We start from the raw sequence: 13,733 nt of genomic DNA on the forward strand, positions 1-13,733 counted from the left end.
CACGAATATCACAAACAACTTCTGTAGCCTTTTTAGGTTCTACCTTTTTAAGTTTCATGGCCTTGAATTTTCTTGTGAGTTTGGCCAATCTTGCATTTATATCATATTCCTCTTTTAAGACATAAATTCCTCCCATTTCCTTTGATTGAGTAAGCTTAGAAGTCGTAGTTCTTGAGGAGGTATCCCATGATTGCACATTTTCAGCAAGTTTATCAAAATAATCCCATGCATCATCGGCTTCCGTGTTTATGAATTCCCCATTGCACATCATCTTCACAAATTAGAGTATGGATGAGGTCAATCCTTCATAGAAGAAGCCTGTTATATGCCATGTTTCATAACCATGTTGTGGATATGAATTTATGAGATCCTTAAATCGCTCTCAACATTAGAAGAAGGTCTTATCTTCTTTTTGCACAAAATTCATGATTGTTTTCCTTAAGGTATTCATTTTATGATATAGGAATAACTTTTTAAGGAACTCCCTTATCATCTCAGCCCATATGCCAATGGACCGTGGTCTTAAGGAATGTAACCATGACTTAGCCTTTTCTTTCAAAGAGAAAGGAAATAATTTCAGTCTTACCATATCGTCAGACACGTTCCGGAAGTGTAGTGTAGATATGATCTCATCGAACTCTTTCATATGTAAGTATGGACTTTCAGATTCTAGTCTATGAAACTTAGGAAGGAGTTGAATCACCCCCGGTTTAACATCCACAGTTCTTACATTCAATGGAAATATCATGCAGGAAGGTGTACTCACCCCCGCCGGTTGTAAATAATCTCGTAGAGTACGAGGCGGGGGTGCATAATGCACCTCATTCTCATCCCGGGCTTCCTCAACTGGGTGTTGAGGTTGATGTGCAGCCATCACTTCTACTGACTCAGAGGGTCTCAGGTGGTGTCTAATCCGGTGATGGATATACAACCCTTCAACTAATCCTCCTTCACTAAAGAGACGAAAAGTGTTATTACGGACCCACTTGGGCATGAAACACTCGCAGCCCTTAAGTAGCTAAACAGTTAAAATCTAAAAAAAGAAAAATAAAACCACCAAAAAATAAGAAATCTAAAAAAAAATAAGAGAGATTGGAGAGAGGTTACCCAATTAGGGTTGCTATGTTAAGATCCTACAAAATAGAAAACAAAGTTAGTTTCTAAAAACAATTTCAAAAAATCCTAACCTAAAAGTATAACAGAAAAAAATAAACCCTAATTTTAACATAATTCTAATACCAATTAATCTCAGAAAAATACAACTTTAGTCCACATCAACGACACTAAAAACTTATTCACAACCCCAAGTGTAGGGTTGCTAAGTATTAATTACTCGGTGAGACCGAGGTCGAATCCACAGGGACTAAACTTATACGTATTTTGAAAATAACTAGAACTAGAACTAGATAAAGATCTAAATCTAAATTTGAAATAAAAGAGATTAATTGTGAATAATGTTGATTTAAAACTATCAATTGAAAGGTGGGAACTAGGGTGCCAAGGATCCACTTATAACTATCAGGATGCTGCCTTACTTTGATTCAAGATACACAATTAAAATTGGAGTCATTTCCTATCTAATTGGAAGATAAAACAATTAAATCAAATCTCTAAACTTTTTATTGAGCTAGTCCTCAATGAAGGGGTATTGTGTGGATTGGAAGGGATTCCATCACTCTACCATGCCCAGGAGATGATGGTGAATAAAAGGATTTACCAATCTCATAATCTCAAAACAGGAAAAGAAGATATCCAAAGCTATCACAACATCTATTGTAATTTGAGTCATAATAAATTATAGGAAACTGAAAATATTCCTTTAATATCAAACTAGAAATCAATGAGGTTCAAGAAAAACAAGAATCAAAGTAAGAAAATCATCCAATCACGTTATAAGTTTCACCTCTTAGCCTTAGCTAAGAGGTTTAGCTAGCCATAGACATGATTGAATCTAAAACTGTAAAAGAAAGCATTAAAGATAAACAAGGAAGGAAGAAAAACTCTTGGGATGCTGCTCCACCCTTTGGTTCTGCTTATCAAAACCTAATTCATGTTTAGAACTCTATAAAGAACCCATATTTATAGCCTTTGTCCGACCGTCTTTGAAAACTGCCTCAAATTTACTCACTCTGCATAATGCCATCAATGTCATCAAACAGTCTTCGATGTCATCGAGCGTAACTTGAATCCGGAAGTCGCGCCTTTTTGCACTGCGTAACGCCATTTGCACTGCGTAACTCTTCATGTCATCGAACCTTCCTTCAATGCATTGAACAATCCTTTAATGTCATTAAAGGGTGTTCGATTAGTCGGCAATGTGTCAAGAGTGTTCCAGCAAGTTGCTCTAAAAATTCACAAAAATCTTGATATCATCGAACTGCCTTCGATGACATTGAGCAGGTCTTCAGCAATCGAATAGGGCTTCAATGTCATCGAGAACTGTATCTAATTTGTCTAGTAACCAACTTGATTTTCATGTAATTCTTCGATGTCATCGACCTATGTTCTATGTCATCGAACATTGGCTTCGATGTCATCGACCGATGGTCGATGACACGGACAGTGAAATTTCTGCACTTTGTGCTTTCAACTTCCATCCTTCTCCACTTGGTTTCCTTAAATCTTGGGGTCTTGAAATCTTCAATCTTGGTCTCCTAAGATCCATCCCTTGCCTTGGTGACTCTTAAGCATCAAATCCATGCTTTTAACATTCTTTTCAATCCAAGCTCTTAGATTCACCTTGCAATACAAACATGTATAAAATATACCCACTAAGCATTATCATGTTCGTAAAACTAAGATATAAACAAGGGTAAATATGCAATATTTGACACTCAACAACAGATCGAAGAAGATGTAAGTTTTTATGCTCAAGCACAATCAAGTTTGTCAAATTTCGTAGTCATAAAAGGATCTCAAGCTCTTATGAAGATACTTTTCGACAACTTATGAAGATATGTTATCAACTCGATCAAGCGTCTTAGGGAAGATTCAACATCTTAAGGCATGAAAGTACATGGTTCGAAGATCGGAACACTCTGGATGAGTCAACCATCAGGTGATATAACCTTTGATTGATCTTAGGTTAGGTGTATCTTTCATAGTGTCTTAATGATAATCTTTTATGTTAAAATACGCTCTAGTTTGGCTAGCTTGACATCTGGTTTGGCCAGCCTAACTGTCTTTAGATAACCCTACATGATTCAGGTAAGTTTATAGATTGAACAAGATTTTTCGGAGCATATTTGGCCAGCTCGATCTTGGGTTTGGCTAGCTGAACATGATCGTTCAGCCAGCCCGAATATGTTCGGTCAAGTTTCCGGCAATGCAAGATTTTGGATTTCAGGCAAATTGGGCCAGCCGAACCCTGTGGTCAGCTGGCCGAACCTCCGAACTGGAGGTTCGGCCAACCAATTTTTGAAAATTCTTATCTTGTGAAATCTAATGATCCGTTGGAATTCGGCCAGTCGAACCTAAAATCGAGCTAGCCAAATTTCCAATTCCTTTGGCTGTAATTAGAGGCCTTCTCTCATTCATTCTGACAACTAAATTCATTGAGAAACCTCCTATAAGAAAGAGATAAAGTCAGACCCTTCTTAAGCTTTTGAGCGGTAATTCTAATATTTTGTTTTAGCTTATTTTATTCTCTTTCTCAAGTTGCTTTAACTGTTTGTAATAGAGTGATCTAAACTCTACTTGAGATCTAAAGAGTAGAATTCACAGCACCTAGGGTTTTTGTTTATATTGAATACACAATAGATCCCTATATTCTTTTCAGTTGAACTCACACACGGCTTCATCAATATTTCAAGAACAAGATCACTGCAATCAGGCCATAGTAACGTCTTCGCTTGCCATTGGAAGATAAATACTATAAATTTATTTATTTCATTTTGGATTTTTTTAAGATAGCTCGGAAATCTCAGTAGGTTTGTTTATGGTGATCCCGTGAAAATCACAAAGTGGGTTTTGTTGTGATAGCCTATGAAAATCACAAGAACTGTATTAGGTTGTTTAGGTGACCCTGGAAAAACCTTAAATAGTGAAAGTCAAAATTGCGAGAGTAGTAATTTTGGGAGTGGAGTAGGTGTGGGTTTAAGCACCAAACCACTATAATTTCTTTGTTCATTATGGTGAATGTTTTTATTATTTACATGCTTGTCTTGTAATTAATTTACTCTTACTAAGTTTGATATTTTGATTTCAAAGATGTCGTGAAATAAGATTGTCCTACCTAGGTTGTCCTACGAATTATTTGATATAAAAAATTCAATAGTATAAGCAATGGAGTATTATTGTTTTATTATTCTGCATTATATCGAAATATTTAGCATAGTCCTATTCACCCTCCCTCTAGGACATCTATAGCTTGTCCTTTCAGAAGATGAAGTTGAAAATGAGAAAATGGATTTTTTCCCCCTTCTTGATTCATTTCATACCAGATTCAGCTAGCTCGAGGACGTGCTCGGTTGGCCAAATTTCTCGGTCAGCTATGGTTTGACCAAAAATCCATTTTTTTATATTTGTTTTTCTATTTTCTTTTCTTTTCATGCATATATTATTTACAAGTAAAAAAAGAGAGAATAAATGCAAAAAAATAGAATATTTATTTAACAACACATAATCCACTATCATGCTTTAAATTAGAGAATCTGACACTATCAAGTGGCTTAGTCAGAATATCAGCAAACTGCTTCTCTGTTTGAATGTATTCTAGCACGATGGTCTTATCTTCAACTAATTCTCATATATAATGGTATCATACATCAATGTGTTTTGTACGAGAATGTTGAATAGAGTTTTTTGATATATTTATAGCACTTGTGTTATCACAATATAAATTCATCATATTTTGAGCAATTCCATAGTCAGTTAACATGCGTTTCATCCACATGAGATGAGTACGAGCATTCCCTGAAGTAATATATTCTCCTTCTGTAGTGGATAAAAATACAAAATTTTTCTTCTTGCTCATCCATGATACAAGACAGTTTCCAATATAAAAACATCCACCACTTTGTGGATTTTCTATCATCAACATTACCTATTGAGTCTGCATATGTGTATCCTACTATTTGTACAGACGTATCATGTGGATACCACAAACCTAAGTTAACAGTACTTGTAACATATCTGATTATTCGTTTAATAGCAAATAGATGAGATTCTTTAGGGTTTGATTCATATCTAGCATAGATGCCTACACTGAAAGAAATATCAGGTCTTCTGGCAGTTAAGTGCAGTAGACTACCAATCATACTATGATAAAGTCTAGAGTAAACACTTTTACCTGATTCATCTTTTGATAATCTAAGTGTTGTACTCATAGGAGTATTAAAATTCATACATTTTTCAAATCCAAACCTCTTTACTAAGTTCATTACATATTTGGTCTAGGTGATGAATATTCCATCTTCGAGCTGTTTAACTTGAAGTATAAGAAAATAATTTAGCTTGCCGACCATACTCATTTTGAACTCTGATTTCGTTAGATCTGTAAACTTAGAATAGAGATCAGTGCAAGTTGATCCATAGATAATATCATCAACATATATCTAAACAATTAAGATATTATCATTATATGTTTTGACAAATAAGGTTTTATCGACACTACCCATTAAAAAATTTTGACTAAGCAAAAATTTATTCAGTTTTTCATACCATGCCCTTAGGGCTTGTTTTAAACTGTATAATACTTTTTATAGACGATATATATTATTAGGAAGTTTGAGATCTTCAAAACCCTTTGGTTGTTTAATATAAACTTCGTCGTTTAAATCACTGCTTAGGAAAGTACTTTTAACATCCATTTGATATATTTTGAAATTTTTATAGCAAGCAATGTAAATAAACAATCTGATAGATTCAAGGTGCGAAATTGGTGCAAAGGTTTCATCATAGTCAATACCTTTGATTTAAGTGTAACCTTACACAACTAGTCATGCCTTGTTTCTTATAATGTTACCTAGTTCATCAGATTTATTTTCGAAAATCCACTTAGTTCCAATCACATGTTTGTCAAAAGGTTTAGGAACCAGATACCATACATGATTTCTAACAAACTGATTTAGTTCATCTCGCATAGCTAAGATCCAACTTTCATAAGCTAGTGCCTCATTACATTAGCCAGTTCTATTTAGAAAGTGAAGAAAATATGATTGCATTTATTTTCTCGCTATCTTCTGGTTTGTACACCAGTATAAGGATTACCAAGTATTTGATCAGTCGGATGATCTTTGACTAACCTCAACTCAATAAAATCTGATGTAGATGATGTTTCAGATTGATTAATCATAGTAATATCACCATAATCTTCATCAAGTTTGGGTGTGATTAGTTAATCATCAATAATAATATTTATAGATTCTTGAATCACCCTAGTTCTTTTGTTTAGAACATGATATACTCGGCTGTTTAAAGCATATTCTATAAATATTCCCTCATCGCTTTTAGCTTCAAAATTGTAAGACCCCGTCCATTTCGTACATTTTCTATGCCTATGTGCACGATGATCGATGCCCTTGGCCAGACTTGGATTGGCTATGCATAATGCACACCCAACTGATCAGAAACCCAAGATTTCGAAACCCTCGCCATATTGACCGTCCTGTCGCCGTGGTCATGGAGGTACCACCCGCGCATCTGTACGTCACTTCGTTAGTGAGATATGCCATGAAGAATCGTTGGTGTATCATGTGTGCATGACACCATATATTCCATTCCACACATGTGCACAATGCATGCTATGCACACATGCACCATGCCACACATGGGTGAGAGAATCTCTACCCATGTGTGTGATGTCACACACTCATACTACCCCTCTCTCATGTGTATCCAAAGTCAACCCTTCTCTATATAACACCTTATTCATGATGTCATCATGCCATACTACCCCATGTCTCATTTAATCCACCATTAAGTCCTAATCATGCATTACTTACCATAATCACTGCCTAAGCTAATCATAACCACATTAATCTAACCTAACCACAAATTTATCAAATTCTCTACTAATACCCCTTCAATCCTCAACATTTCACCATTTCCCTACCATAAGTAGATAGATAGAGAGAGATGAGTGTTCTTGGTCGGCTATCAATCCCATCCCTTCCATCTATCTCAACCATCCATCTAATCCATCAAGGTGAGTACCCCCTCCTCACTCATTCTTAGTTTATTTTCCTTGTGTTCATGTATGGTGGAGATGGTGTTGATGATAATGATATGATTAATGGTGTGGATGCATAAGAGAAGACATATAAAATTAATTTTTTTTATAGACCTCATGTGAACCTATTAATAGTGGGCCCATTGTAATGGTTGTATGCCATCCAAACCATCCAAGTGTGGCCCATTGGGTTGTCCAAACCCACACACACACATACCCATGCACACACATGCACTGCACATATCATTAAAAAAAAAGAGAAGAGAGAGGACGTTATTGCTGCCAGCGTCGAGAGGACACTGCAGTAAGCAGCGTCCCAGCTGCTTGATATAAAGGGAGGGGCTGTGGGACCACAACGCCCCCCCACCCCCCATATATATGTATTTGATCCACACCGTCCATCTGATTTCCCAGGTTATTTTAGGCCTTGAGCCAAAGAATGAAGCCAATCCAAATCTCGGGTAGGCCACACCATTAAAAACCATTTTAATAGTGATATTTACTATCAAAACTGTTAGGGCCCGCTGTGATGTTTCTGTGCACCCAAAAATATTGAATATTGAGCTCGTTGGATCTGTCATGAGCCAGAGAATCCAACAGATGGATGGGATCACCTTGATATGGCCCCACTTAGGAAATAACATAAAAATAAATAAATAAATAAAATAAATAGCAAGCTGGACGCCCTTGCTGTCAGCATTCAAAGGACGCTGTAGCAAGTAGTGTCCTGCTGCTTGGAATGAGGCAGGGATGGTGGGTTCCACCATAGGCCCCACCGTGATGTATGTCGAGCATCAACACCGTGCATTTGATGAGTCCCCTTTAAAAATGGGATATCCCCAAAAATTAGTCATACACGGAACTTAGGTGGCCCACACCATTTAAAGTCATGAGAAGAGTAGATAAAACATATAAAAGCACTTGCTGGGGTCCACCTAAAATTTGGATGCATCTGAAACTTGGTCTGACCCCTCAACCAAATGGGACACACAAAATGGACGGGCTGGATTCATGAGCCGCATCTCGGTGGGCCCAATAAATAATTATGAATGTTTTCAAGGAGGGTAACCCTCTTAACTTTTGTGTGTGGTATAGCCCACACGAGCCACAGATTGACTTGATTTCAAGCCCGAGGCCCACTATGGATTGGTGTATCTGATTGATGGTGTTGAGGGTCAACACGCATCATGGTGGGTCATGCACAACTCAACCTCATGAGAAATCCCCTTGAGCTCCACCGCATAGGACCCATTGTGAATTTTATTAATGTGTGGGCCCAAGAATGTTAAGGCCCATTTTGAGTGCATGCCATGTGGGCCCATCAGTGTTAGTCTTGTTTGGGCCAATCATTGGGCCTCTTCGGCAAGAATTTGTGATCTCCATGTGTTGAATGTATGTCGAACTAATATTGTAATTTTTTTGGAGTGATGATGATGAATTCCTTAAGTGGGCTGATTGTGGGAGCCAAACGGACAACCCAACAAGCCATACAGGTAGGTTATGGCAACCCATTAATCGAATCCATTCTAGTAGATAGTAGCTTTTGATAACAAACAAGCATTATTCATATGTTGGTTGTGATTATCTCTGCTTGTGATGGTGGGACGTGTAATGAGGGTGTATATGATGATGATATATGAAGGAGGTTGGATACTATGATAATACATGTGTACACCTATGCCTATGTGAGCCTAAGGACTACGTGGGGCCACCTCATGAACTGCTTGGAATTGGTAAAAGTGTTCTACTTGTTGATTGGTGGCATGATACTTGTACATAAACCCGTTATGAACCCATTAAGATGGACCACTTAATCCTTATATGCCAATGATTGTGTCGATGGCGCGACCATTTTAATAGACCATATGCGATTCTTGTTGTGTGTTATGCTAAGTGATGGCTTGATAACTAGCCATAAAATGGAGTGGATATGTACACACTTGTGATGCAGAAGGTATAAACACTTGCATAACCTTCTTGACCATGTGTAGGGAGTGCACACCAGACTATTGTTTTACTTATTTGAAATTGTGGTAGTTTTTGGATAGCCCAGCATGTTGAACATGTTGGATTTATGTACAAGCATACATATACATACATCATGGATTTGAGGTGCACATTGTGTGTAGTGTGATCGTGCATGGATGCATGTGCATATTGAGATCACAGGATGATGATGGTGCATTTTGTGCAGATGTTGCACATATATCAGGTCTAGGATGACCGTGGATTGAGGTTGGATGTGGATGTGAGAGGAGGCCGATTGGCCTTAGAGCTACCTTAGGTGCATACATGAGGTAAATGCATAACATTGCTCGTGTGCAAATATATTGCCTGGTATGCTTGTGTATATCATAACATCTTTGTGGGACAGATGGAACACCACAACAACATCGTGGTTGTACTGATGAGACCACCATAGCAACATTGTGGTTGATAAATATGGACATAAAAAATTTGGGTTTCTTTATACTAGGTCCTAGACCCCTGGGTGAAACTCCCTAAACCTCGAGTGGTACCCTCGAGCCTCATCTTCAAGACCGAGCGGTTGCCATGCATCACCTGGTGCCGAAGACCATAGTAGGCCTAACTCCCATCGACATGGTCGAGTGAGAAGAGGTTCGACCACGCCTACCTGAAGAGTTGGAGCGAATGTGGTTGGGTTTGACCAGCCCCTGAAATGGGTCCACTACCAGCGTGCCGGGTGGGTATTGGCATGGCTATAGCCCCCCCATTGACAAGGCGGGTATGGGAGGCCTCTATTCAACAAGTTTCAGACTTACTCTGGATACCAGGTCCCGGTGATTCCCAATGATGATAAATATATTGTGATGTGAATTTTTTAGAGGAGGGCTTGCATGCCTACACATATTCAGCATACATTTGCATATCATCACTTATATTACATCCTATCCACTTGGCCTTATATAGCATTACATATCGTTATGTTTCAGTTTGTGTACTCTGATACATTGAATGTTACTGTATACTTGTACACTACACACACACGAGTGTACTCACTAGGCTTTTTGCCTAAGCTTCCTATTCCCCATTTTTTTCAGGGCAGGAGTAGCTTGGAGGACTTAGCTTTTTAGATACACCTTGTCTCAGCTATATTTTGGTGATGCCTTCATTTTTGTACATTTTGGAAAAAAATATTGTATTTGTATTATGACTAAATCTATAATGAAGGTTGTTGCTTGGTATTATGATCATGGATCTTTATGCTCAGATATATAACAAAAAAATCAGTCAAAAATCTTCCTTGTGGTGTGCCGAACTCGGTACTTGGTGTATAGAAGTTGAGTGCCAGATTCGGGGCATTATAGAAGTTGTCTGTTCCCGGATTTGGGGTGTGATAGAAGGTGGTATCAGAGAATAAGATTTGGGATCACTTACAAGCAAAGTCAGAAGCTAGAAAACATAGAAGAACCTAAACTAGGACTCCCGGTGTCATTAATCGAGAACTTATACGCTATTAGTACCCCTGATTTGTATGAATTTAGGATTCTCAGTTTGAGAACTTAGATTGATGCAGGATTCTGGTTTTAACAAACCTAGAGGTGTGAATTTAGGATCCCCATCTTGAGAATTTACCCAAGGACAAGAATTACTACTAGGAAACTTAGGAAACTATTCTTGGCACCCTAACGTGTGCGTTGGGTGCGAGAGCTCTTCCTAAAATGAGAATCTTCATCTCCTTTGTAGATCATGCCGCCGCGTAGGGCCCAGACTCGAGCTGCAGCGACCCAACAAGCTCCGACCGCCCCCAATGAAACTCAGTCGATCCGAGGATTTTTGGTAAGTATGATGTCATGGATGGAGTGCCAGGAGTGGCGTTTGACCGAGGGTTCCACACCTTCTATCCAGGAAAATATGGGCACATTGTTAAAAGAGTTTCGGCATGTGAATCCCCCAAGTTTTAGAGGAGAGCCGGACCCGATGGTTGAAGATAGGTGGAGAGCTCAGTTGGAGAAGATTTTTATTGTGATGGGGTGTACAAAGGAGCAGAAGGTTACCCTAGCCATTTTCCTATTAGATGGGGAGGCAGAGCAATGGTGGGAATTGGTTTCTCGATCGGCAAAACCTGGTGCCATGTGGAACTGGAGAGCATTTTGTGACTGGTTCAAGAAGAAATACTTTCTGAGCAATGTCCGACAGAAGAAGGTAAAAGAGTTTGAGACACTTCAGCAGGACAAAATGACCATGGCCCAATACAAGGCCCATTTTGTAGAGTTGTTAAGGTTCGCTTCACACTTGATTGCGGATGAAGACTTGAAGGCCCAAAGATTTAAGCTGGGGTTGCGGGGTGTGCTTCGATCCCACGCAGTAGCACAAAAGCTTCCAACATATGATGAGGTAGTGGATTTAGCATTAGTAATTGAGGCTGACCTTGAGGACCAGTTGAGGGACAAAGACCAGAGGAGAGACGGAAAGGGGAAGAAGAAGGTGCAGTATCCAAGGCCCCAACATCCACTACCAAGATCACAGCAGTAGCGGAGACAACATCCAAGACACTAGTAACATCGCCAATAGTGGGGACATGTACCTCCCTAGACAGCTCCGGATCGTGTTTATACACTGCAGGAGAGGGATCCTTAGTCCTCTAGAGACATAGTGGAAGGTATTCTTATCGTATGCTTGACTCCTGGTAGGACTTTATTTGATTTTGGTGCTTCTCATTCCTTTATATATGAGGATTTTATGTGTGCATTAGATTTGCCTATAGTAGAAGTTGGGGAAGGGTTGTTAGTTGCAACGCCCTTAGAAAAGTCTGCAGTTTTGGGCCCGGTGTGCCCATCTTATCCTGTGTATGTGGAGGAGTTTGAGATGCCAACCGATTTGTTCATGCTAAGGATGACTGAGTTCGATGTAATTTTGGGAATGGATTGGTTGGCTTCGTATCATGTTATGATATATTGCTTCGAGAAGGCAGTCATATGCAATATTCCCAGCCAGCCACAGTTTCAGTGTGTTGCGGTGCCTAGAGAAGGGCCATTGGAGGCACTTATGGCTTGCGTGTAGGAGGAGCAGTCATTAGTGTGCATCGACCAACTGTCAATCGTTTGTAGCTTTCCAGATGTCTTTTGGGAGATTCCAGGGTTACCACCTAGGAGGGCTATAGAGTTTTGTATTGATCTGCAGCCTGGTACGCACCGATCTCGAAGGCCCCGTATCATATGGTACCGATGGAGTTGAAGGAGCTACAGAAACAGTTAGATGAGTTGCGCGAATTGGGATTTATTCATCCAAGCATTTCTGCATGGGGTGCACCAGTGCTTTTTGTGAAGAAGAAGGATGGATCGTTGAGGTTCTGCGTGGACTACCATGAGGTCAATAAGGTCACTATCAAGAATAAATATCCACTCCCGAGGATAGATGACCTGTTTGATCAGTTGCGAGAGGCGCAATACTTCTCAAAGATAGATTTGAGATCTGGGTATCATCAGGTACGAGTTCGAGAAGAGGATATCCCAAAGACAGCTTTTCGGACCCGCTATGGTCACTTTAAATTTTTGGTCATGTCGTTTAGACTGACTAACACCAACAGTTTTCATGTAATTGATGAATGAAGTCTTCCACCCATTCCTGGATCAATTCGTTGTCATATTCATTGATGATATTTTGGTTTACTCAAGGACCCGAGAGGAACATGAGCAACATTTGGAGATAGTCCTATAGACTCTTTGTGAGAACCATTTGTATGCCAAGTAGGAGAAATGTAAATTTTTGTAGGAGGAGGTGAAGTTCCTCGGGTATGTGGTCGCTCGAGAAGGAGTGAAGGTCGATCCTGCGAAGGTCGAGGCATTATTACAGTGGAGGCAACCCACTAACGCCACTGAGATCTGGAGTTTCTTGGGTTTAGCGGGCTATAACTGGTGTTTTATTGACGGTTTTTCATGCATTGCCACCCTGCTGGCCAAGTTGACCCGTAAGGGAGCACCATTTGTATGGAGCGATGCCTGTGAGCGAGCATTCATAAAGTTGAAGACTCGCCTAATGAAACCACCGGTCCTCACCCTCCCCTCTGGAGGTGAGGGATTTGTGGTATATATGATGCTTCATGTATTGGGCTTGGTTGTGTATTAATGCAGCACGAAAAGGTTGTAGCTTATGCATCTCGTCAGCTTAAGTTTCAGGAGCAGAACTACCCAGCACACGATCTCCAGTTGGCAGCAATTGTCTTTGCATTGAAGATTTGGAGACACTATTCTATGGGGTGAAGTTTGAGCTCTTTTCAGACCATAAAAGCCTTGAGTATCTCTTCTCCCAGAGTGAGTTGAATATGAGGCAAAGGCGATGGATGGAACTATTGAAGGATTATGACTTTACTTTGCAATATCACTTGGGTAAGGCGAACGTAGTGGCTGACGCTTTGAGTCACTAGCTACGAGGCATGATTACAAAGCTTATGGTTTGAGAGTGGAGGATGCTTAAGGACGTAGCGGATTTTTATTTTCAGTTAAGACTACAAACTTCTGTAGCGTAACTTTCGAACTTATCGATTCAACCTTCTTTGGTATTTTGAGTAATCTAGGCTCAAAAGGCGGATCAATCATTG

At 39.4% G+C, this 13,733-nt stretch overlaps 1 protein-coding gene and 1 non-coding gene across 2 annotated transcripts; both read left to right on the forward strand.

Annotated features, from left to right (window-relative positions):
* Positions 1–338: 338 nt before the first annotated feature.
* Positions 339–446, forward strand: LOC131217945 (small nucleolar RNA R71). Its single transcript, XR_009157525.1, has one exon. It is a non-coding gene; the product is annotated as a small nucleolar RNA R71 (small nucleolar RNA).
* Positions 447–10,882: 10,436 nt separating this feature from the next.
* Positions 10,883–11,668, forward strand: LOC131217494 (uncharacterized). The gene has a single exon (XM_058212430.1). The coding sequence runs from the start codon at positions 10,883–10,885 to the stop codon at positions 11,666–11,668; it is 786 nt and encodes a 261-aa protein (XP_058068413.1).
* Positions 11,669–13,733: the final 2,065 nt, after the last annotated feature.

The sequence above is a fragment of the Magnolia sinica genome, chromosome 10 (genome assembly GCF_029962835.1).
Source record: "Magnolia sinica isolate HGM2019 chromosome 10, MsV1, whole genome shotgun sequence".
NCBI classification, from domain to species: domain Eukaryota; kingdom Viridiplantae; phylum Streptophyta; class Magnoliopsida; order Magnoliales; family Magnoliaceae; genus Magnolia; species Magnolia sinica.

Coding starts and splice junctions, on each gene's coding strand:
- LOC131217494 (XM_058212430.1), top strand. CDS start 10,883: ATGCCGCCGCGTAGGGCCCAGACTCGAGCTGCAGCGACCCAACAAGCT.